Genomic DNA, 25,819 nt, shown 5'->3' with positions numbered 1-25,819 from the left:
TAATGTATGTTAAGGTCAATGAATAAAATACAGTTAAAGTAGAGCCATCGTCAGAATTTTTATCACAAGTTCTAGCTAAAGTTTTTTTGTTTTGTTTTTTTTTGTTAGGGGGGGGCTGCCTGACAGTCAAAGTCGGGGGTAAAACGCAATATGCCTGGTTGTCATGATTACCAGTGCTGTTTTCATTGATGTCTAGCTAGCTAACTAGTTTGGTGAAAGTAAGTCGTTATGCTATAGTGACACATCTGTAAGTCATATTATAAAACTCAATATGCAAAAAAATGTCCGACACGCTTCAAAGCGAAGATAAGTTGGGAGCAGTTTTAGTTAAGGTAATGTTGTCTAACTTAGCCCAGCCAACTATTTTAACTTGATAGATTATACTTGACGTTTGCTAATTAATCTGACTTTAGCTAGTTTTTTTTTCTTAGCTCAGGATAATGGGTGCTAAATTGTGACCACGGTGCTTAATTATGGTTAAATATTATATAAATTGTTAACATTTCCCTTTATTTTTAAGTCTCTAGACAGGAATTTGGCAAAATTACCAATATACAAATCAAGTTAAAGTCACGGTTGTTGGCTGATATTAGGCCAGTTATCCACATTACATCATAAAACTGCATTTTACAGGTTCAAGATGATTTGAGACAACTCAAATGTAGTCTTGAGAAAATCGCTGTCAGTGAGAGGGGTAAACCACTGGACATTCAAGCCCTGGGCAACGCCATTCACAAGACAGAGAGCAACATCAGGGTGAGGATGTTTCATGCAGAATAAGCACTGACAACAATTAAATTAAACAGACATCAGACAGAGGTGGCTGACCATTTCTGTGTTCTTAAATTGTAAATAGAAACATGCAGAGGATTATCTGAAAACAGTGACTGAGCAGCTGCTGGTTCTTCCAAGCATTGAGGACTTACAAAAAAAGACTGTGCAGATTCCCAAATGGTAAGCAAGAAGAAGCTTACATTTGTTTTTACTAAATAACTGTCTACAGTGGGGATTTTTTTTAATATTTAAAATGTAATATTTCCCCAACTGTCTCATCATTAGAACTTATAGAAATATGGTAGAAATATGTTTTTTTGCATACAGTCTAGTGATGGATATTGTAAACCTGAAACAAAGACTTTACACAGGAAACCTGCTCTGGAGAGTTTCCCAGATGTGCGTCCACAAAGGGAAGACCTTCCAGGGGCTTCACCTGGGGAAAAGGTAGATTACCATTCATTGACCACAGCGCAATGGAGAGGTAGCCTAAGAAAGGCATTTTTCATGGAGAAAATTCCAGCAAGAATACAGTTGGGAACAAACAGGTTTTCTGTAAGATGGTCACCATTAATATGAGCTATGTCAGGGTTAAACTACAAAGTAGGTTTAGCTAATACCTAAGTTAATATAGTGTTAATTCATTGGTGTGTGGTATTTGATAATGTACTGGTCATTTTCATGAAGAACAATTATCTTATAGCAACGCTCAGAACAGATATGAAAAGAAGATACACTCATTTTTATTAGGTACACATATCAGTCTGCAATAAATCCTGCCTTCATGGTGGTTTTAATGTTCAGGTTTTTTAAAACTGTTTTACAGAGGTGTTGATTCTACTTTATGATCATTTTGGAGGCTGCAGTTGGTCGTGTTGTTAAATTATACTATGCTATATGAACTGGTCTTTCTATTATTTTGTCCATCCCATTCACAACAATGAGGGTAAACTAAATTACAGTAACACCTCTTTGTATAAGACAATATAGTTCAACAACACCATAGACTACATCATCCAAAATTATCATACAGTTGAATGAGCACCTCTCTGAAAGATTTTCAATAAAAACTGAACATTATAACCTTTGTGGCAGGAGGATTCACTGCAGGACTGTTGTATTAGACTGCATTAGTTTTAGCAAGGTAATGTATACCTAACAAACTGTCAACTGAGTGAATATATACATTTTTGTTTCTACAGTACATCTTGTTTAGATTAAAGTTTTGAAACTTTTCCTCTGTCTCATTCAGCACAAGTCACCAGTGGCCATGCGTTTGCTGTGTAATCCTGCTCACCCAAATAACAGAGCCATTTTGTATCAGAAATGTGGGGTATCACTGCCTGATGTCCACAAGAGGAACACAAATGCAGTAAGTAATCTGAGTATAGGTTAATTTAGTACTAGTAATACATTGGGGGTATTATTATTATTATTAATATCATTATTATTATTGTCATTCATGCTTTCTATAGAATTGCAGCAAGCTTAGATTAGGTATTGTAAATTGCAGCTCGTTTTCTGTGTCTGTCTGTAGTAAAGCTGTATATGTTTATTCTTCTACACAGGTCTGTCTTGAAAAATAGATCATGATCTCAGTGAGACTACCTAAAAACAGATAATACATACATAAGATGTATCTTATTAAAATGTATTTTATGTACACATGAAAGACATAAAATGTATAAAAGTACTCTCAAATACAGCATTGTTTTTGGGCTATCTGTATCATGATACTGTGGAGTACAGAGAGATTTACCTGGCGCTGATGGGCTTAATCAGCATTGTGTGAACTTATTTAGCAAGGCTTGAATGTAATGAATGTTCATTTATATTTAAAAGTCCACTCCAGCCTTAAAAATGCTATTACATTCATGCTCTCTGTGGAACTCTGTGAAAGTGGATTTTTTTTTCTCCCATTTTCATGTACAGCAATTTGTTGTTAGATTGATGACATGACAATCATGGAAATGATGACAGTTCAGTCAACTGTGGCTTTGTAAAACTAAAACTAAGAATTTGAACTTATTTGCTGAGGAAACAGGCTACATCTGGTGTATTAGCTTTCTTAGTTATGGAGCAGATTTTCTCATCACACTTAAGTCTTACTGCTGGAAAAGACACCAATCAGTGTATGAAGTCTTAAACTAGGATCAGAATAATATCATGTCATGGAGTTACTTGCTTTTTGCAGTGAGAAATTGATTCCTGTGTCCTGTGTTTTTGTTGATCTTAAGTGTAACATAAAGCACATGCCTCAGGAAAGCTATGATTAAATATTACAAGAGGTTCTGCTACTGCTAAGATGAAATGGATATCATTGTTCCTTTCCTCCGATACTATCTCCCTTAAGCTGCAGAATAGACAGTTTATGCTGGAGTGAAAAGTGATGGCACAGGTTTGCATTAAGAGATTCTTCATGTCTCATGCTCAGAGGAACAGTGACATGAAGGTCACATGGATTAGTGATGGCAGCCAACACTTGTCACAGAAAACAAATTAATCTTTGCAAAGGTCAGCATTAGTTTTAGATACATTTTATACACTTTTATTTCCAATATGTTTTTGGGAATCTATAACTGAGATGAGAAATTGAGGCCAAGACTGTCACTCTGATATAGAAGAAATGGAAGAACTGGCTGCAGCAAGCGGGAAGCAGATTGCAGCACATCAGCATTCTTCTAAAGAAACAGGCGCCTGATTGCTGTGCTATGGGCTACTGGTTTACAGCTGTCTCAGGACAGAAGTGGGTACCTGGTCCAGCATGCCAATAAGACAGCCGTAGCTTCCCCAACTGCTAACCACTGGCTCTCTGCCTGCTGCCTCCTCCTGCAACTCAGGCCAGCTCTTCTCCACTCTGTACCCGTGCCAGGGAATGAGCTTTTGCATTTTAGCAATTTTACAAAAGGTGCCACCTTTTCCCAACCTGATCTGAAACAGATGTGTGCCTTTGAGGGGAGATTCTCCCAACACCTGGCTACTACCTGTGGTCTGTCAGAGAGCTCAGTGGTCTGAGGAGAACAAAGGAGAGGACATTAGATGACAAGTTTGGAGGATCAACAGCACAAACTTTGTCTTTTATGAGTAATGAGACATTTGAATCTTGCCATGAATAAGAAAGTTGAGGTTACTCCAAATGCACCATCCTGTTTATCTTAAATGAACCTGTGAAATCAACCTTTAATTTTAAATTATGATACTAGTGTGCATTAAAATGTACAATATAAGTTACCAGAACAGAACTGCTATGAACTGTTATAGTATTTTAAGAGTCTTTAATCTTGGCAACTTTGTGATTAATTGCTACAGGAGGTGGGGTACAGGACAGTTTACAACTTTGCCAGTGCTATTTTTATACTTCTTTTGAAATTCTTAATGAATTCAACAAATATATGGTTTGCAATATATTGTTTGTAATCATGTATCAGGCTGCTCTTCATACTCATTCTGCTAGAAAGTTGATTGATAGTAACAAAAACCTCTGAAGAAAAGAAAAAACATTAAATTTAAACATTGTCTAGCTCTCATCTAGTACTTGTTGCAATTAATTTGATGAAGCTAGAGCCAGGCTTTATGGGCAACAACAGCTGGGACAGTAAATACAGGACCAGGATCTCGTAGCATCATTGCTTTGATTTTATATACACCAGATGGACAACCTCTGATCGTCTTAACATGTTCGGTTCAGGCAAAACATCACAGAATAATCACTGGCTCTACGGTGAGACTTCAAGCCTTTGGACCAAGGGGCCGTCATAGCCTGGCAATACCTGAAGAAGACATGGGGACAAACATGGAGACAGGTAAGACATTTCATCTTTCCATTACTGGTCCCTCATCTCTGGCACACTTCAGACAAATGCTCATTGATTGTGTGTGGTAGTTTTTTGTTTTGTGTCACTTTAATCAGACCACTACTTTATATTCAATGGCAAACTACTAAATGTAAACATTATTACATTAGAATATGTAGATTTTAAAAATTTACATGTTTTTAAATCATTAGTATGTATTTTTTAATCTTACCTAGCCTGACATTTTTTTAAACAGGGGCAGATACAATGTTTTGAAAGTATTTTTTTTTCTTATTTTTGTATTTTCTTCAGTGCCAGATCCAAGTTTGCTTCATATGTCGATCCAGCACAAAGCTGCTTCTCTTCATCCCAGAGAGGATTCATATTCTTCTAAGATAGGTCAGTGCCTCTCCAAAGACTCCACATAAAATAATACATATTACCTGATTCTGTATCTCACAACTTTTTTGTTTATGAATATAGGATAAATTTTTCAAAATGTGTTGAAAAATTATTACGGTATATGGTCTTTAAGGTTTTGTTAAGACGGAAGAAAAGCTCTGCCCTTGGAAATACCTGGAAGCTGGAAACATGATAAGAAAAGTTCTGCCACTGGCATGAGAGAGTTTATTGCTACAACAATAGCAATTATACACTCTCTTTAGTTTTGCTCTCTTGCCTTTTCTCTCATTGTATTAATTGTCTTTTTAAACCCCTCAACAACTCTGTGGCAGTAGGGAAAACTATCACTTCATTTGACAGTGATGACCAGTTACTAATAATTAATCTCTGATAGTTCAGCCTGTTTGTGACTTTAGCTCTGTTAGGCTCGAGGTCCAGGTATCATAAGCAGCTGAAATGGGAAACAGAACCTGGGTCCACCTGCAAACAAATAGGCAGCAAAGGCACGCCACCCTGGACTACCAAGACACCGCCTCCCTCCACAACCTCCAAGAGCATGGGTCATGAGAGTTTGATGCAAGGCGCCAAAGATTTTGTCCCTAAAAAGCCTCAGGTACAAACAATAATATTTGAATTCATTTAACTATTTATTCAAAGTCTAGGTTGCCTTACATGTATTTCACTGTGTTCTGTAGAATCTACCTGTGCCAGTTCCTGTAAACATCAGTAAATACCCCTTTACCATCACAAAGGGAAGGATCAACCCAGTGGTGGCTGATTTCTGTCACTTTAAGCAGAGCTTTAGCTTGTGCTGGAGCAGTGTGGTATATGCTCTGGAGGCTCTAGAAAAGCTGCTCAGGGATTTTGCCGTGCCTCTAGCCAAAGTGAGTGGGGAACGACTGGTGGAGTTTGCACATAGTTGGGATAATGGTTGGAGAAAGGCTCTTCCAGTGATTGGTCTCCTCTCAGTGCTTGAAAACTGGGAGGAGGTACAGGGTCTGGTCTTACGCCCAGGTCAGCGCTTCAAGGGAGAAGGAGGCATTGAGGCGGCTGCCATCCACATCCAGTCCTGCTGGAGGCGCTACGTAGCCCGGACAGCCTACCTGCGCCACTGCCGGCGCAAGTGGGCGGCAGGGACCATCGCCATCTCATGGTTGATGCACACTCAGATGCGTCGTGTCAGGAAGGCCCTGCAGGCCCGGCGTTTTAGACAGCTGGAGAATCACCGCAGCAGAGCCCAGGTGATGGTGCTTATATTCAATCTCTCTCTTCTACTTGAAATTGCTCTGTCTCATTTTCAGAGCTCGCCTTTGTTTCCCTTTTTTCTCAATTTCAGAGTCAGCAATTTATTCATAACCTCTAAATTAAATTAGATAAGAATTTAAAATATATATTTTTTTAAATGAAGTTATCTGCATAATCTTTAAATGTGATTATGTACTTGTGTGATTTAATATTTAGATACAAAAATTTTACTCTGTAGAAAAAGGTTTATTGTTAAAAAATAAAGTTAAGGGTAAAAACAAAATAATGTTTCTACATTTCTATGTTTCAGTCACAAACATCAATGTTTTACTGAGGACCAATCAAAATCTATGTCCTTTCAGAGACAAGAGCCTCTTCCTCAAGACAGTGACTTGAGTCATTAATCATTGTGTTTAGCTTTAGCTAAAATGTGTTTATTTAGTATATCCAGTTTCAGATTAACAGAAACACAACTAAAAGAAAAACACTGAGCCAAATGCGTTACATAAGCAGAAGGGGACAACAGAAAGAAACAGTGAGACAGATAAACAGAAAAACAGCAGAGACAAGTAAGACAGATGAGTGGTAGAGAAGAGCAGAAAGATGGAGAGAAACAGATACAAAACTGCCGCCACAATATACAATACGAAGACAAAGAAACAGTGATGAGGGCTAGAGATCAAAACAGGTACCCAATTCTTTCCCTTGGCCTATTAAAGTACATGTGACAACAGCTAAATACGGTAGCAGCTAAATACTATATATAATGATGTACTATAAATACTATAGCTAGTTTGAATATTTAATGTTTAAAGTGTGTTGTGGTAATATTAGGTTTTAAAATTAAAACTGACTATAAAAAAATTTTTTGCAGCTGGAATTATTGTGAATACAGTGGCATAATATAAAGTTTGTAGTACAGTGGGGGACATGGAGCTATTGGTTTGAGTGGGGTATTTATAAAACATAAAACATACCAAAACTGATTAATTTAATGCAGCTTAATATTGCTTTTAAATTTTCTTGGGTTTTATGCCATGTTAAACACTCAAGGCCACTTCACTGCTTAACATTACTGTTTTTTTCCAGGATATCACAACTTGTATGCCCAATATGTCCAAACTGTTTGAACTTATTTCTGCCATAGCAGAACCTTAAGAATCTTAAGCTTAAAAAATAAAATTTTGTTTCTACTTAGCTCCTCAAGAGAGCAGTATGATAGCACATTCTTCTAGGTGAATAATACTCTGTGAATTTTGTCCCATTCAGTGTAGATGTCGTGTCTGTGCTGTCATCTGGGCTGAACATCTTTTAGAGCACTGACACAATATTAATTAGTGTCTACAAGTTCATTTAGTTTTAACATCCCCGTGTGTGTATACATGCACTAAATGTATGTTCTCACTCTATAAACATTCATACCCTGTTAATTAAGCCTGCTAATCTTCCCCTGGCAGTAGCATCATGTACCTTGCCTATTGAATTAATTGTGAGAAGATGTTTCTAAAGTAAACGCTTAATTTAATTAAGGTGGTATTTTATGCTTGGTTTGCTTCTGTTAGCCCAGAGAGAGATTGGCTTGATGCGTTTTAGCTATGCAGTGATGTGATGATTTGTGTGTGTGTGTGTGTGTGTGTGTGTGTGTGTGTGTGTGTACAGAGGCAGTCCCCTCTCTGATCACTCCTTTTCTCCATCCCCAGCATCTGGCAGCCAACTGGAAACACATCCAGTCCTCCAAGAGGACCATTATCCACATCCCTTCATTAGGTAGCTTTCTCTGCCTGCTGCACACACACACACATCTGATCTAGCAGCAGTCATCCCATGTCTCGCCACTCTGCTGCCCCAGTCTGTGGCCCTGGTGGAGGCACTCTGTCTCGTTCAAATGACTCTCTGCAGGAAAGCACTCACAGGATGATGACAGTCCCCATGCCAGGGAACTGAACAATTTAGTCTCAATTGCCATTTAATTTGCAGATTAAGCAAATGAAAAACCATTATGTTGAATATTTGTAAGAGGCACAAAGGTCTTATTTTATTGCTTGGCAAAAACAAAAGCACACATTCACACAAAAGTGGAAGAAGCTGCTATGTTTTTGTACAAGACATTGAGTGCAAGCTATGATCCGTTCTTGTTCTAATTTCACCATGGCATTCACATTTAGACTGTAATCAGGCATGTGCATTGTAAATCATTGAGCGATTGTCTAAAATTATTAAGCCTAATTACTAGCAGATGGAATGCTTTATTTGCACTTGGGGTGGCTACAGAGAGTGCTGTGTGAGCAAGGATAATTAGAAAGTTGAACCCCATTGTTGTTAATTAGCATGAATCCAATCATTTAATTACCTTGATTCAGTTGAGGATTCTCTCTCAGGCAGAAATCCAGACAGACATAGAGTAAAATCCTGGAGGTATCACTGGATGTAGCTCAGCGGTGGCTGGACATGGTGCAACAGGACTCTCAGCACACAACAGACACTGCACCTGCTAGTTATTAAGCTAAATTAATCATCGGATTGCACTACGGTGTGATTAGACTTAACTACCCTACCCCCAAATCTAGTAGCAAGCCCTTCTGAGGGTACTTGTAGAGCTACAGATTTTGAATCAAGCAAATTAGTTAATGTAACTCTGACTTGAATGTCTTGTGCAAGTTTTTGTGACCTTGTTCTGACAGGATACTCTCAGAGCCAGCGACTGAACTTGAGAGGATTTGACATCCTACAGAACAGCCAAATAAACAGACTGTGTGAAGTTAGAGGTAGGAGCTTCTCACAGCCTCACCAATTTCTCTGTATGCTTCACTGTATATATGTAATTTGTAAAGTCCACTTCACTATACACTGTATATTTTCAGATGAAAATGTGGAGGTGATCTACATATGCCCCCAGCATCTGGGGAAGGACATCTTACGCTATTACACCAGCCTCCTGAAGTGTGATGGAGCCACAGACGGGGCTGATACTGGAACTACTGAGGCCTCATCCTGTGTCAGATGCTTTGTCATCCTCATACCTGAGGCTATAGATTATTTCCCGGTAAGGTCAATAAAATTTACATTTTGTGTGCAATTTACAATGCATATTTTCAGCAGGAAATATCTGCAGAGAAATCTGTTATATTGTACTGTAGAGATGCTCCAAGGATCTGTAGTTTGTGAATTGTCCTCTAGAGGGTACTAGAGGAAATTGTTACTGTACACTTGTCCTGTGAGAGCTACACTCTGTGTACTATTTTTCATTCCCTTTTACTGCTTTTGAAATTAAACATCTGTGCTATTTCAAAGTAAACACACTAGAGCTATATTATGTTATACTTAATTAAAATACATTTATTTCATTGTCTGTAGCTGGTCCTCGGTTAATAATCCATATTAGTTAGTTTAATTATCCACTTATTCCACGTAAGTGTTGCATTTTTATAAATTCTGAACTGTTTTGATTACCTCAATACAATAAAAAAAGGTGTTGTTATATCTTCTTTTCACATTCAGCCATTCTATTCATCTTTTTACATCTATTTGCACTAGATTGAATGTGCAACATGACATGGTCTTCTTCGTCTCTTTCTATTGATTTTCCTGCTGTTTTGTTGTTAAACTGTGCCAGACGTGTTGCTGAGATGAATCACTGCTACCCACGGCTGGCAGCGCATTCTGCCAGTGACAGAAGGGATAATTCCATGTGGATCAAATAAATACAGATGTGAAGTAATTAGTTGTATTCCCAAGGAGCTCATTGCTAGCACACATTAAAGATGTGAAGGATAGGGGAGGCCTCCCACAGGCAGCTTTTATCAATTCAACCTGCTGGAATACAGGAGAGGTCAAAACCCTGCTGGCTATTACAATAATAGATCTGTTGTGTGTACACAGTGATAAATCAGGTCAAGAAACAACCCTTGGAAGAGACACTGAGAACTATAAGCTCCAGTAGTAATCTTTCTCCCCTCTTCTCTTCCAGACCCGTAACATGTGCCTGTCTACCCTCCTAAAGTACAGTCCACACACCCTGAAGCGCATCAGGAACCTAATCCAGGGGAAGCAAGCCTATATTGTGGGTGGAGTGGCCCACGTGGATGACCTGGCAGTGGCTGATGAGCTGGGAGTGCCAATCCTGGGGCCTGAACCAGCTATTGCACAGCTCTACAGCACCAAGTCTGGAGGGCGGAGGATCTTCACCGGGGCAGAAGTTGATGTACCCCCTGGTCAAGGAGACATCTACTCACTAAACCAGGTCAGAGATCAAAAACACAAATGCATACACAGACTCAATTACAGCCTGAGGTCCTTCATCAGTAACTAATAATACAAAAGAAAACATTTTCATTTTCACTTTAATTTTTACTTGTAGTTAATGATATAATTTAGTTTGTAATTCAAATGTCTCTCTTTTGGTTTAGCTTCATGAAATACTGGCTGAGCTTATGACTCAAAACTTTGATGTTCAGCGCTGGCTCTTCAAGATAGATTCTGAGCACAGTGGCTGTGGTACAGCATACTGTGATATATGCCATCTTAGCTGCTATAACTGGGCCCTGCAGGAATATCATCGTTATGGTCCTGAGCTGTGGAACACAAAATGGATTCAGGTAAAGATTTGACTTTGTGGATGATGTCATTCCCTCCCTGTCATAAACTATAGTACCACTTCTTAAAGCACATTTATTACACTTATTTTTATATTTTTTATATTTTATTGAATTAGCTTAAATTTTAGATTTGTGTTTTCTTTTCTCCCTGAATTGATGCTTTTTACTGTCGCGTCTTTATGGCTCCCTGCTTTTAGAAAAGTGCCATACAAATGGAGTTTATTGCTATTATTGTTACAGTCATACCAGTGAGGATCGGCCATTTAAATTTAACACGTTAACAACAAGATACTTAACAGATAATATTACAGTAACAGCTAGATATTAAGACAGCTCAAAAAAGAGTTAGATTCACTTCTGTCACTGAAAGAACAAAAGCATAGGTCACAGTTAGGTCAGACAGATACTGTCATTTAGCTTCGAATGGGATGTCTTAACGTAACTGTCACAATGCTGGTCTCTGTAGAACAGTACTTTGAGCATTGTCCCCAGAGCCACAGAACACTAAATCAATACATTAAATATCTGTTTATCTGGGGCACACACATCAACTAGTGTTGGTGTGTGGGGGAGAACAAAAGCCTGTTCAATGGTAGTTATGCGCTAACTCACCTGATGACAAACAACTCACAATACAGACATTCTGATCAACAGAGCATTTCTTGTGTATATATTTTTCTAAAACTATTTTGCAGATTTACAGCTGCCTTCAGTTGTATTACAAATGTATTATTGAAGTACAAATGATACTAAATACTTAATTATAGCTGATGTTGATACTTTGGTACGCTGTTCTAGCTTTACAGCATTGACCTGTCTGTCTTTTTCCGTCATAACACCCACTGGTTGGCTCTAAGCCATTTGTAAATAAAACATTATTGTCCAAATACTGTGTTTATGGTTAAAAATTGGACATTGTGATTATTTTATAAAATATCAGCATTTGCTTTTTCCTCAAAAATTTAATTCAGATTGAATCTTAGACCTGTTCAAAACAAATAAAATTTGCTTAATCGTTGGTAAACCATTCATTTACTACAGATGCGATCTGTACACAGCTTCTGAGCCCCTGGCTCTTATTTCTCATATGCTTACATAGTAGCCTTTGATTTTCTGTCATGTGTTAATTACCTTATTTTGCCATTTAACTCGGAGCTTTGTGTAGACTAATTACAGGCTAATGATTGTGGGCTCGGAGCACAACGATTTTACTTTTTATTCCATTTGAAAGAACAGCAGTCATCTCAAGCTTCTTATGGTTCACTCTGTATTGTTCCTATTAGCCTGTTCTTTGATTCATAGTGTATGTGTGTTGCGGGGCTGTAATTGTTGTGGCATTGGTGCTGTTAATTATGGCAGAGAGTGGCTGAGCCACAGCCAAGGTCCATAATGGTGGCTGAGGCAGCACAGGAAAGTAAATGGGGTTTGTTTCACCAGCTGGGGTCCCATGGAGAGGGAAGAGTGCCGAGGCCCCCAGTGTAGGCCGACAGCCTCAGGGCTTCTGGGCCATATGGACACAACACTTTAACTGGCCTTTATTCTACACCTTGCTCTTTTAATCAAAGCAAAGCCCACATCCTGTGCTCCTCATTGCATGTTTTTTTTGTTATGACATTGTTTTCTCCTAAAATGTATTAACCCCTTAAATGTATTACATTGTCCTTCTGCTGTTGTACTAGTTTATATTGAGGATAGTAATTTGGCTCTATATGCTGAAAGATTACAGGGCAATGTTGGTGATTAGATTCAAACATATGAATATTTTATATCAGAGTATATCCTCGCTGTCATCTCCTCACAGCAGAAACTGTAGATGGGTGTTTCAACATGGCAGTATATTTTGAGATATAACCCTAATTAATGTAGCATTTTGCTGAAAAGAAGTGGACCTAATTGCAATAGCCGTGACAGCTAGTGAATAGGATAGATACTCACAATGCTCAATATTTGCATGCATTTAAGCATTCAGTTAATAGATGTGTAAAGCTATGTTTATGGAAATAATAGCAATTTAATTAATTATTAATGAAGTACAAATTATCAAATGAAGTATTTTAAATATTAATTCATAATTTAACAGTTCTTCACCAAGATTATTATTTACCAAAAAAAAACAAATAAGTGATGATTTAAGTGTATATTATACAAATATGTCCCACAGTTCATTGTGATATCCCACACTCTTTATCATTACTCTAAAAGTAGAGAGTAGGTTAGAGAGTACACTTGGCCTTAGCCTACACTGTGTGCATATTTTTTATTATTAATATTTTATTATTGCTTGTTTTGAAGGACTTAGCATGAAGAAAGCTGACTCACAAGAATACCATGTGGTCTTTCAGAATAATACAAACAATCAGATCCCTTCTGGCTATGCAAAAGAAAGACTAAAAGGGTGCAAGAAGGAGGAGGAGGGATCACATCCACACTATAGGATCTTCCACAAAGGTCTTAGAGAGACTGTGCTTCTCTAAATATTGTGAGGCCCACAGCCTCCAGCACAATGTTTCAGCCTGCAGAAAGCCCCCAGGCCTCTTTTAGCATTTACACAGAGAGAGGTTAAAGACATGTAGATCTGCACCCATGCAATGCCTGAAGGGGGCCATACACACACTTAAGCGCTCACACAGCTTGCATATGGATCATTAGGCACAAGAGGGTAAAAATTACACCTAATAGCGTCAACAGATGGAGTGTTTCTTTTTGTCATGCTGTGTACAGACAAATCTTGAGCAACACCTTATTTAGGTTAAGTTTGTCAACGAAATGGGTCATTTGATAATCACTACCACTGAAGAGGTAGAGGGACATTTTATACAGATGTTTTCTGTATAAATATTGTGCAGCCTGTGCATGCATGGAGGTGTTTAGATATATAATGTTCCACCCTTAGAAAGTTAAACTGAATTTACCTTAATAAGAGTTTTAACATTTTTTGTGGTACACTTTTTAGTGTGTTTTATGTGGTTCCTTTCACTTCATTGAAGGTCATAAATGTTTTTTTTGTCCAGTTTTTGAGGAGAACAAATGCTACTGTCTCTATTATAAGATGTTAAATTCAACTGGAGATGAGCTTAATGTGGCAAATTAATATTTTATTTAATAATACACATGTAATTAGTCATGAACTGTAGTAGATTGAGGGACAGTGGGACAGTGTCGCAGAAAATGAATCTTCATACAAAACATATAACTAGTCCAATTATATCATTCTGTTCCCAAGATTTACTGTAGTTTCTCAGTTGTTTCACTATGTAATAGAGAGATGAAATGGCAATCACAGAGGCAGGGCAACATCTGTTTTATTTATGACCAGATTGCTTGGCTTTATGTGGACACAAAGTAAAGCTTGAATCCTATCACAGGGTACTGTACGCAGTTTAAGTCCAAATAATTTATTGCAAAATACCTCTCTTTCCTTTCTTCCTGTCCTGCTGTTTCTGTGAACTGCATAGGCAAAGTCCTGGGGTGAGCTTGCTCTGCCGTTGAAAATGACAACCGTTCCCTTACACTTTTTACCGCACCATTGTGTGCTTTATGGTTTGTATAGGGGGAATCACTGTGTAGCATTTGACCTCGCCTCTTTCAGTACTTGAATATGATGATGGCTGTTACATGACTGGAATATCAACAGCATAATCTCCAGTCCTGTCTCCAGTGAAGCCAGGCAGTATATACTCAAACAAAGTAATGCTCTGAATAGAACAATGAAAGAACAAAGATATTATTTCCAATCAGAATTTTGTCAACTCTTAGACCATTTTCACATATTTTATTGTGTATGTCCAAATGAAATTCCCATCTAATAGTCATATAAAGACATTATTACATGCAGAACCCTTTATTTAAAAGCGAACTCAGCACTTTGACTATACAGTCAACATAAGCATTCAGTTATATGGGATAAAATGACAACTAAAGGTTTAGTGAAGCCATTAATGTTTCTTTAACTATGTCAAAGCTTGAAAACACCAGGGACAATGATGAAAGTAAGTCAAAGACTGTATCATTCTTTTCCTGACAAAATATAAAAATTAAATATATTGGATAGTTGTCAATAAAGCTAAACTTAAAAGCATTAGCAGAGGAAAGAGCATACTTGAGTTGCTAAACTGTTTAAGAGACACCTAAAACAAAAGTTTGGAATTAACAGCATAATTAAGTAGTGAAACTATTATGGCATTTCCTAGTTACAGAAACGAGAGCGATATTGATCCCAGTCAAGCCCTGATTGATCCCCAGATAGATGGGGTTAGCTTAGGTATTCATCAGCTGCCCAGTGGAGAGAGTTGTTATTGAGGGCAGGTGCTGTCTCTGTGGCTGTAAGTTAAAGCCATTAGACTCCTGAGGCCTTCTGATAATAGGCTGTCACTCACAGACAGACCCTCCCGCAGTATCCATCAGACACTCACACAGAAATTGAAGCAGCCACCAAAGGTCTCAAGGATAACAAGCTGTCACTGGAGTCATCCATATAACACAAGGGCATTTCCAATAATGTAGTCTACACCTAGAGAGCTTTGATAATGGGACCAAATAAAGTAGCCAGGATTTGTTATTAATTTGTGTTTGAATTACCAAACATACATGATGTCCTCAAACCTGTCACCAACTCCCTTCCAGTAGATATCCAAAGTATGCAACTTAGCTTTCTTTCTACAGGAGTCCATACTGCTCAGATATTTAGATGAAATCCCAGAGTGGCTGACCCGTTACGCCCGACCTGCTAAAACCTCCCACTACCCCAACTGGGCCTGCTTCCTGAAGACCTTCCTCAGGCAAGGTCAGATACCTATTGTCAGGCACTGAATGCTATTCACCTGCTAATATAGCCGTTTGAATATGCTAACAGTCATTTCCTATTTCCTTCCTAGTTCCCAGACGTTGCCTATGTGAACTGACAAATTAAATACTTGTTATGTTATACTTGCTATGTTACATTTCTCAGTTGCTAAGAGTGTTTCAGGTGCTGAATGATGGGTATTGTTTGTACTATTCCTCTGCTCTCACTGTGTGTCCAGGCGGTGTGGTGGAGGCCTACCCCCCGTCAGACAGTGTCACCTGTCTGACAGTAGATCTGCTGCTGGAGCCTGGGGGTGAGGTGACCATGCTGTCCTGTGGAGACCAGCTTCACGGCTCCTGTCAACTGGAAGCTATAGGCTCCACTGTTCCTCAGACCTCTGTACACCCTGAGATCTTGCACACCATCTGCATGCGAGTGGGCCAGGCCTGTCTGCAGCGCCTCATCGTAGGTTATGTCTCTGTGGACCTGGCTACCTTTTTGAACCAAAACACCATGGAGCAGAAGGTGAGACACAGCTAGGGCAAGACAAGGGCTTAGCTAAAGCTACCACAATAAATATGGCTTGGGCTGTTGCAGCACATGGTGTCAAAGCTCTCTATTTCACCATATTGGTGAAAGAGATCAATTTTTAGGTTGGATCAGGGATCCATATGAGCAGATAGGTGCCTCCCATACTGCTCCCCAGGGATCTGGAAAACAGGCAAGGCAAACAGTGGGCACAGGGACCAAATGTGTGACAAGGCCATCTAATAAACTGTCAGGTCTTATTGTGTCGATACACTGATTCCACCATTTAAGACTTGCCCTTTAACCTTACAACGCAGAGAAATTCAGAGGCACCTATCTTTCAGACAATAGGTCATTCTAAAGTGATTTGGCAGCTTCACAGGGACGCCCTGTTAGTGTTTAACCCCTGCCTTGTTACCTGCAGTGGTCTGTTGAAATGTGTGTTGCTGTTTTAGGAAAATGCCGTAGAAGCCATATCTCATTTGTCAGGATTTTTTTTTTGTTGAAACCTTCTTGATTTATGATATTGGAAATGGACTGGTTTATGATGGTTTAAGGTCTACCCCAAACGTGTGGCTACATTGACTGCTATTGATCCAGAGCTGTAAAATTAAATGCTTTGTTTACAATATAGTGTATAAAATACTAATCCTGTAAAACAGTAGAGCTACTTTACAGTTTTAGAAAGGGTATGTAAAAGGACACAGAAAGTGTTCAGATTTTTTTCTTTCATAAAAAGTCCATATAGAAAACACCATTTGTTTCATTCAGGACATTTCAATAAATCTCTATTATTTATTTTTTCCCTCTTCCCTGTTGAAGCTTTGTTAATGTTTGCATTCATAATGGATTCCCAATAAAAAAAAAAAAAAACTGGAGGTATACAGTAGCTAAAGGCACACTTGCCACTAGAGGGTAGTATCTTATGGATTAGATGTTAACACATGAGAGCAAAGCAGTGTTCAGACAATGCAATTTATGTCTTAAAACTTATATTTTGTAATTAACTGAATTTTTATCTAATACATTGGTATTTTTGTTTCCTTTAACATTTTAAATCCAGCCAAATATATTTTTGCCAGCAGTCCTCATTTGGACTATGCAGTTCACCACGCTACATTTATTTCACAGTAAAGAAACATAATTCTTATATATTAGGATTTTTTTTCATATAGTCAAACCAAATTGTCCTTCCAGGGACAAACCTGTGACACTCAAATCAGAAAATGTTCTATTTCACATATATAATAGGGACAGAAGCTACCCTTTTCCTTGACTGTTTAGAATGATATAATGACAGCCTTAAAATTAATTTTCAGTTTCAATGTTGACCTGAAATTGAATGTGATTCACTGACAGCATAATTAAGAATCGACTATAAACAGCATGTGCTTCAATAGAGGCAGGAACATTAAAGACAGATTCTTAACCATCTCCCCACACACACAGCTCAGACAGAAGAGAGCCACATGGGCAAACCTGTCTGGATTTAAACATCAATTTAGATTCAAACCTGTTGCTAAAAGCTGCCTACTTTATTTGATGGGAAGAAGTGGGTCACATATGTTTGCCCTTGCAGTCTTTCCTCACATTGTGGAATGGTGGGGCCCCAGCTGCAGCATCAGGGTTTTTAATGAAAATTCAAGGCAATAGAAAACAGGTGCAATCCAGGCTTACATTTCCCACTGCTTTGTTAAGAGCGACAATAGGACATCGGAGTATGATTTTTAGTGAGTCTAGTGAATGGCTCGGAGGAGTGTGTCCATCACTCAGGCCCAGGTATCTGATGCATAGAGACTTGCATCTATCCAGTGGTAGCTCCTGTACCCCCCTACATTAAAGGTGACTGGGTGTAGTAGACCGAGTGCTTAACTGTTGCTCAGTATGAATGTACACTGATGGCAATTGTTTTGATTGTCTTGATGTGTATAGTTTATTACACTTTGTGATTATATTCTCTTCTATGGCATTCTTATATACAGTCGCTTGCATGCAATTTTAAAGCTTATTAAAAATGTTGAAACTACAATAGTTACTTCTGCAATTTACAAATCTGGTCCAGATTACCAATTTACACTCACACTTCACATACATAACATATGGTTATCATTCATAAATTATGTTTCGTACTGAGCTTATGAGCTATTAATAGATTATGAACTGATTATCTTTGGGTTTTGAACTGCTGATTGGACAAAACAAAATATTTAAAGACCACTCCTTGGAAAATGTGATTGTGGGCATTTTTCAGTGTTCTGACACAAAAAAATAATTGTCATATTAATTCATAATGAACAGAATTGTTTTTTGCAACCTTAGACTATGACCTATGTTTCACCATATATTTTAATTTGATTCAAAATAAAATATAAAAGACAATTACTATTTACAGTCAGATGTCATTGTGTTAGTGGAGATAAAGTGCTCAGGTTACAGAGACTGCCGGGTTCAGACAAGCAGCGATTTGCATTCAGTGGCAGGAGCGTTTACTTTGACAAATAGGAACAGCAGAAGGAGGCAGCCGACTGCCACTTAGTTATTAACAACTCCTTCACTAGTGATTTATTTGCCACTTTTGAAGAGAGGGCATAGCTATTAGGTTATTATTGGGAAAATTAGCCCTGTTTAAGCAGAAGGCTACGACCATACCTGACCCCTTAATATACTTATAATGACGCCATTTACCATACGTATCTGAACTTTGCTACTCATCAGACCTAAGCCAAACAAACCAGCCTGGGGCAGACTGAATCCAAATACTCAGGGAAGAATCTACTTTGTGCACATGTCACTCCACAACTGAATTACCTAAATCTGTCGAGCACACACCATTAACCCGGTTTTCCTTTCCTCTGCCTCTCAACATGGATAACATTGTAAGGATTAAAAGGTACTGACCCTTCTCTTTCTAAGGATTGGTGGGTGGAATACTTTGATGTTCCATTTTTGTGATTAAATTGGAATTATTAAGTTTATAGTGTCTATTTTTCTTTGCTGTGACATGGAGTTCACAATGTCTTGTTTACAGGTGTGGGCTATTGATCTGGACCTCACATACAGTGACCAGCTGGCCATGACCCAGATGCTTCTGATGATGACTGGAGGAACGCTGAATTGCCGCACAGGCTGTTTCGAAGTCCCAATGCCAAGCAGAGAGAAATGCTGTGAACACCAGACTGCAGCCAAAGTACTGTTTAATATTGCTTATAATGACAGTTTTAATGTTAAATATTTTCTTAAAGATCAGAAGATCGATTTTAAATGGTATATTTTAAGTTGTTTGCAGTGTTTTTCTCTCCCCAAATTATGTTGTTAATTTTTGTCATCACAATGAAACAAAACCACTAAAGTAAGCTGATACAGTTGAGAATATTATTATAGCACCACAGTAATCTTGGAGCTAGATCAAGTTTTGCTCCTCATTTTTGTTAAATACAACTAAATACTGTAATTATGCACTGAGCTCAATTGGTGTTTAGGTGCTGAATTCATTATCATTTTGATAGATGAGCCTAAATAATCAACACATTAATAATTCATACCGTTTTCATTATGCATGTGTATGCATGCTTGAACACCTCATCAACCTGGTGCCAGGCCTTAAACAATAGACGTCTTTTATTAGCAGTATGCCTGAGTTTACGCTTGTTAATCTGCGACTTGTATTATTTTATCAAACATTCATTTAGTTGGTGGCCCGGTGCTTCAGTACAGCAGTTGAGCCACTGCAGTAGTTAATGGCTTTAGCAGTGGCCATCATTAGGGCCCTGCATATTACAAACACAATTAAGTCCCTGTTGGACACTTTTATTGTTGTGTGAGGGTCCTGTGTTTGACAACTGCAAACACACAGCCGTCACAGCGAGTTATGGGCTATCTCCTGAGCTCACAGGGGCTTAGGTCTGTGCTTTTTGTCTCCCAAAGCTGCCAGAGAACCAGGAACATTTTTATCCTCTTGAGCCCTGCCACTTTTAAGTAATCAACCTCTCTAGTGTTATTTATGACACTCACATACTCAGAACCCCTCTATTATGGTGATATGTACAGTTTTATGGGTTGAGTAAACCATTGTGCATTCTGTATTGCTTTATCTCAAATTGAAATTGAATGCAAACGTTTGCCAGCCAGAAACTGTAATTTCTTTGATTGGTGTTGTACAATTGAACTCATCTTGTGTTTTGGCGTGTTTTCTAAACATTAATTGTTCCTCCCTGCAGTTAATTAAGAAGGGCCCAACAGTTTACTACATGTGCCCTGCACTCATGTTTACTAATCACACACGCTCCCCAAACTCAACAGTGACCCCAAGGACATGTGTATGGGGTTCAGTCATCTCTACTATACCCATTTTACACACACCACCATCCCTTATTGTTAATCCCCAAACATAATAGAACATAAAAAGATTTTGTCCTGTTATAGATGAACAGACAGATTCATGCCAACAGTTATGCATGTAAATTCTGTGTCTCTTTCTTATTTTCTTACATTTTACAGCCTCCTGTGGTTAATCGTTTTGCAGTTATTGGGAGCCACTTGTTTCACTCTAACCTTTCCATGTTGTACCATAATGTGTTCTTCATGATGTGCAAGGCTCATGGCATAAGATTTAACATGAAGGTAAAGACTGTCATGATTAACCTGTTCACATTTATGACATTCTTACGTCTTGTTCTTTGTTGCAACAGTATACTGAATGATTAATTTACTTTACACTATGATGACAGCTCTTCTTTTGACTGCGTGTTTGTGGCTCTTAATTTGCAGAAGAAGCAAGGCACTGCCTTTGCTCCTTACGACAGCAGTGAGCGATGCAGCATTGGAATGATGTAAGTATTTCTTATTGCATCAAATTTATATATATATATACTTCTTAATGAAATTTAGGGTTCAACTACAGGAGCAAAAATTCTGAACACATTAAAGTTTGTTTTCTCTGTTCAAATAGACAAGCACATGAGAAAACAGTCAAGGATTAAATGGATGACAGACCTCTCTGGACTGAGAGTAAAGACAGTTCTTTGAGAGGATTAAGATGCCACCTCTGGCTTTGTAAATGTTGTTACAAACTCTGCAAGTTGTTAAGCAGAGGGTTATTTAACATATTTATCACACAAATCCTTTAGCTTACACAGTGCTGTAACAGTTAAATCAAGCTGTGCTCATCCCCCTAAAGACTGAAGATGCTGTCTGCTGAAAGTTTCATTTAACCACCACCATCAGATGAACAAGGTGATTGTTTCTTAGCTGGCAACATGGGGATCATTAGTAAACTCGTTTGTTTGGGGTGTCGTTAATAGAACGGTCTCTGAGGATCTCCAGGGAGCTCTAGTGACCTTTGCTCGGAATCTGTCAGTCATTCATCAGGAAATATCATCCTCTAAAATGCAAGGAGAAACCAATTTCAAGGTACCATGTTAATGACTTAATGATCTCTCCTAATCTATATCATGAAACTTGCATGTTCAATGAAGCTGTTTTCAGTTGTCATGCTTTTGCTAAAGAAAGTGTAACCAGTTAATTTTAAGAAATATAATAATTTATATATTTTCAAATGAAAGATTGTTCTCACATGGAATAATAATGAGTAGTAGTTGTAGACATAATAGTAGTAATCTAAATTCACCAGTTTTTTCTTTTGTTTTTTGGAGGAGCTGATCAAGGACATAGAAGATGTACTGCAGATGACTGTTCAGAACAAGCTGCGAGCGGTGAAGCATAAACCTGCTTAGACAGATGCTTCACCCATAAGCTTGCCTTACTCTCGCCAAGTTAAGTCATCATGTCTCTACCAGCCTTACTGTCACATTACACTGTGAATATATGAACCCTGGAGATGAGCTGATGTTGAGCAAACATAAATTGCCAAATAAATACCTGAAAAACATTTTCTGAATCTGTCATGAAGCTTTATAAAAACTGTTTTTGTGCATCTATCTATCTACACTTGGGAGTTCCTTTAGGGAACGAGTAGGCTCCGTTCAAGTTGGCCTATCCATGCATTGACCGCATAAAAAGCAGTTTCATTTTCCACTGTACAATATCTTGAGTTTGTGCCCAGATAAATACTATATAGATCTAGACATGCTGACAAGCTCCATAATACATCACAGTTGCAAACCCATGGCCAAACCTTACTTTAGTTGGTAAAGTGATGGATCCTGGCTATAATCTGATTTCCAAAGGACTTCTTTTGTAAGTTTACTATATTTATTTCTTTACTTCTCTAACATAGCCTGTAGTGGGAAATACAATATGAAATGCTTTCTGGAATACAGTATTGTGTTGAAAGTATAATGCTAACTAACTAGAGTTTGATCCCTTTGAAAAGTCATTGTGATTCGTAATTGTCTGGTTCCTTACTTTACATATAGTAGCACATATTAGTCACTACTGCAAAGATAGAATATTTTATAATAAATCTACCCATATAGTTCATTTGCAACACAGATGTACATGTTCTTTACTTCATCCAGGGCCTGATGAGGTGGCAGGGTTCAGTTTGCTTGGAAAGCTAAAAGCTGGGATTTCACTGATTCCTGCAACTCTTCATCCAGAGAGAGGGACATGAACCTGAAATGAAATATTTCTCTGGGTAATTACTGGATGTTATTTGTTAATTTTCACAGCCATCTATGTATATATTTTCTGATTTAAAGTAGTGAGTTTTGATTTTATACGTTTCTGCATACATGCAAAATTGGACCTAAATGTTTTTGACTGATTTACAGATCTTGAATACTTATTACTTTATGGAGGATCTGCTGGTGGTGTTGACACTGATTACAGCTGGGCTGTGTGCATGATACAAGTTTTGAAAGAGGGATTATTTGTAGTAATGTGAGTTAATGTCTAATAAACAAGTTCATCCAATGTGTCTTCGTGGTTAATAATGGTAAAAACAGAAGGAAATTTCACACAGCAACGCGAAAAGTAGGAATATTTGCTCATCAGCAACATGCTTTTTATTAGAAAGTTCACTTGTGAGTAACTTTAAATATGTAAACGATGGATCCGAATTCATATTTTCAATTTTGTAATTTTAAAGAATGGGCAGGTCTGAACAGTCTTCACAAGACACAAGAGGAACATCCGGTCGGTGAACAGGTGGGTTCATAAACGTGGTTAGTCGTGGTTAGTTCTGACGAAGGAGGAACAACTGCGCAGCGCTGCGTTTCCAACCGGAGGACTTAAGCTGGAGTACCAGGTCAGAGCAAACTGAACTACAGCACTGCAGCGGAGGGAAGCTGCGCTTTTCACAGGTCCCGTACCTGGTTAAGATGAATTGTCCGTGTGTGTTCAACATGTGTATCCCGACGTGTCGCTCTGTGTAAAGAAATGTTGTGTGACGCTCACAGAGAGGGGTGGTCCCGTCTGCTCACTTGTCATTTGTCCAGTGTGTAGCGTCGTGCTCCTCTTCCCACTGCTTTCAGTGACGTGTTGTGCATAAACTGACCTAAGGTTTCGTTATGTATATTTCATCTATGGCTAGTCGGGGAGGCATTTACATGCAGGGCAGGTGATAAAATACAAAGAGTTTCATATCGTTCGGCTTTTTGGCACAAGTCATGAAGGAGTTTTTGAGGAAGATACACAGCATCTTTCTTAAGATCGCCCTGTTTCCAAGCTCATTTGGCAGGACTGCCCCACGGCCAGCTGCCTCAGAGGTGCTGACCTGTCACCTGCTGCAGCGTAATCTCCCGCCCTGGACCTCATACTGTGTCCGCTACAGCTCGGTCCACAATGACCAGTTTGGACTGTCTAACTTTAACTGGACTGTTCAGGGATCCAACTACCAAATACTGAGAACAGGCTGTTTTCCCTTTATAAAATACCACTGTACCAAAGCACCTCCACAGAATCTGGACTTTGAAAACAAGTTTTTCACCATGCTGAAAGTGATCAATCTGGGTGAGTAAACACATGTAATGCTCACTTCTGCTAATTTTATTTTTCAATACCGCAGACTACATAATTACTGTGTACTTTGTATTGCAGGCATCCCTTGTTTGGCCTATGGCATTGGTTGCTGGATGGTTGTGGGAGCTGCAGAAACAGTGCAGACAAGTGTTGGACCTGTCACAGTCTATTTCGCCTACAAAGAAGAAGAAGGCGCACAGTATTAAACCACGAAATAAGACTACTTTGAATGCATTTTTAAAGGAGTGTTATCTATGTATGTGTATTTACATCAAGACCATAGGTGATGTTGTGTTGACAAAAGTGCCACCCAGTGTCATTAGTGCTCCCATTGTGTGACAGCACAGGTTCATTTGTGTTAAATTATTAAAGATTTAAAGTTGCAATGGAGGAGTCAATTATGCTTGTTATTGCACTGACACACAATACTGACAGTGTCTATTCAGAAAGCTACATTTCCATTAAAATTTCATGGAAAGTTTAGGATTTCTCCAAGACTAGACTGTTTGACACTGTGTCTTTTCCTCTGTTGTATGTTTCATTTAAAGCCGTCTCGTAAATGTATGCTCTATATACTCAGTTTATGGTAAGTTTATTTTTGCAACAAATAGTAAAATATGAAGAAGGACAATACAAGATCAACATGATGATAAATAAGACAACATTTTCTTCAATGCCAAAGTCTTAAATACAAATCATATCAAGTAGAATCATTTTATTTTATGCTACCATGTCTTTCACTTCATTTTGTGTGACAAATACAGGAATCTAAATAACCACAGCTCATTTACTTAAGGTAAATTAGTGATCACTCTCCATGCAACAGATAGTCAATAGTGTTAGAGGAAAAAACAGAGACAAGACAGGTCTGATAAAATAGGTTTTAATTACCAAAGTGTGGCCTTTGTATAGAGACATCCACATCCATTCCTTCAGGCCTCCGCTGGCCTTTGATTTCTGGTAATGTGCTTTGCTGACAGGGCACACTTACCTCTCCTGCAGAGTCCTGCTCCCTCCGAGAGACGGGTTGACAAACTGCCATATTGATTTCTTCACCCCTCAGCATCTCCTACTAATAGCATTTATCAGCGACCTCAATTTTCTGGCCTTGGCCTCTTCGTTTTTAGCAACAATGAAACTGAACGAATAATTTCTTGTTGTACATGTAAATCAATGCACCTTTTGACCTTTGCACTTGAAGGCTATGAGATCCACCTACATGCTCTTCGTGATGTACGGCTGCTCATGAATGTCGTACTTTGTAAAACTTGCATGTCCTATGCAAGAACATCTAAATTTGGATGGATAATTTGATATAAAGAATATCAAGAATTATTAAATATTCTTGCATTCTTAAGATGGGAGTCTGCATACATTTGTAGGCCTTACAACACTTACACTAGTACCATCACCTCGTTTCCCCCCATATAGGTCTCTAATTACCAGTTCAGCTATTTAACACATAAAGGTCCCTGAATGTACAGTAATTTGCACATCCCTTCAACTACACGCAAAAAAAACTCTCTGCTTTTATTGTAAGCGATCTAATCTTTGGTGTATCCACACAATTTCTAAACCTCATGCAGAATTTATGTGCAAAATCCCCTTAAACAGTGCGATGACACCACACTATCTCTTAATCATACTAATTGCTTTGAACAAGGAACATTTAGACACACTTATGGAAATCTGATCCATAGTATCAGGCTGCACTTAAATCCTCCTCCTTTCATTTCCAACCTTTCATCAGGACTGAAAGTGTGCATGGGGAATGCTCA

General features: G+C 38.4%; 2 protein-coding genes across 3 annotated transcripts; both read left to right on the top strand.

Annotated features, from left to right (window-relative positions):
* Positions 1 to 143: 143 nt before the first annotated feature.
* iqch (IQ motif containing H) lies at positions 144 to 22,008 on the top strand. 2 transcript variants are annotated; one of them, XM_071497963.1, is made up of 21 exons: positions 144 to 332; positions 634 to 756; positions 857 to 954; positions 1,146 to 1,221; positions 2,027 to 2,146; positions 4,463 to 4,577; positions 4,881 to 4,967; positions 5,387 to 5,583; positions 5,666 to 6,211; positions 7,916 to 7,982; positions 8,897 to 8,980; positions 9,077 to 9,258; positions 10,216 to 10,455; positions 10,622 to 10,810; positions 15,473 to 15,593; positions 15,832 to 16,118; positions 19,150 to 19,308; positions 20,619 to 20,741; positions 20,889 to 20,950; positions 21,422 to 21,530; positions 21,773 to 22,008. In XM_071497963.1, exons 1-21 carry the CDS (start codon positions 282 to 284, stop codon positions 21,851 to 21,853), a joined length of 3,117 nt encoding a protein of 1,038 aa, XP_071354064.1. In that variant the 5' UTR covers positions 144 to 281; the 3' UTR covers positions 21,854 to 22,008. The 2 variants fall into 2 exon arrangements, with proteins under 2 accessions (XP_071354064.1, XP_071354056.1); XM_071497955.1 differs by having other exon boundaries at positions 145 to 332; positions 10,183 to 10,455.
* A 1,313-nt stretch (positions 22,009 to 23,321) lies between these two features.
* On the top strand, positions 23,322 to 24,427 carry cunh15orf61 (chromosome unknown C15orf61 homolog). The gene is made up of 2 exons (XM_071498001.1): positions 23,322 to 24,032; positions 24,120 to 24,427. Exons 1-2 carry the CDS (start codon positions 23,690 to 23,692, stop codon positions 24,245 to 24,247), a joined length of 471 nt encoding a protein of 156 aa, XP_071354102.1. The 5' UTR covers positions 23,322 to 23,689; the 3' UTR covers positions 24,248 to 24,427.
* The last annotated feature ends 1,392 nt before the right edge of the window (positions 24,428 to 25,819 follow it).

The sequence above is a fragment of the Trachinotus anak genome, unplaced genomic scaffold (assembly GCF_046630095.1).
Source record: "Trachinotus anak isolate AG129_WGS33_773 ecotype Australia unplaced genomic scaffold, CSIRO_AGI_Tana_v1 ptg000002l, whole genome shotgun sequence".
Classification (NCBI taxonomy): Eukaryota; Metazoa; Chordata; class Actinopteri; order Carangiformes; family Carangidae; genus Trachinotus; species Trachinotus anak.
Note: the sequence above shows the minus strand (reverse complement) of the source record. Positions and strands in the feature narration are given on the sequence as shown.

What these genes read in the sequence shown, in the direction of transcription:
- iqch (XM_071497955.1), top strand. Translation starts at nt 282, where the DNA reads ATGTCCGACACGCTTCAAAGCGAAGATAAGTTGGGAGCAGTTTTAGTT. An exon ending in GGGCTTCACCTGGGGAAAAG is followed by an intron (nt 1,222 to 2,026) that starts GTAGATTACCAT and finishes TGTCTCATTCAG; the next exon opens with CACAAGTCACCAGTGGCCAT. An exon ending in GGAACACAAAATGGATTCAG is followed by an intron (nt 10,811 to 15,472) that starts GTAAAGATTTGA and finishes TTCTTTCTACAG; the next exon opens with GAGTCCATACTGCTCAGATA.
- cunh15orf61 (XM_071498001.1), top strand. Translation starts at nt 23,690, where the DNA reads ATGAAGGAGTTTTTGAGGAAGATACACAGCATCTTTCTTAAGATCGCC. An exon ending in GCTGAAAGTGATCAATCTGG is followed by an intron (nt 24,033 to 24,119) that starts GTGAGTAAACAC and finishes TTTGTATTGCAG; the next exon opens with GCATCCCTTGTTTGGCCTAT.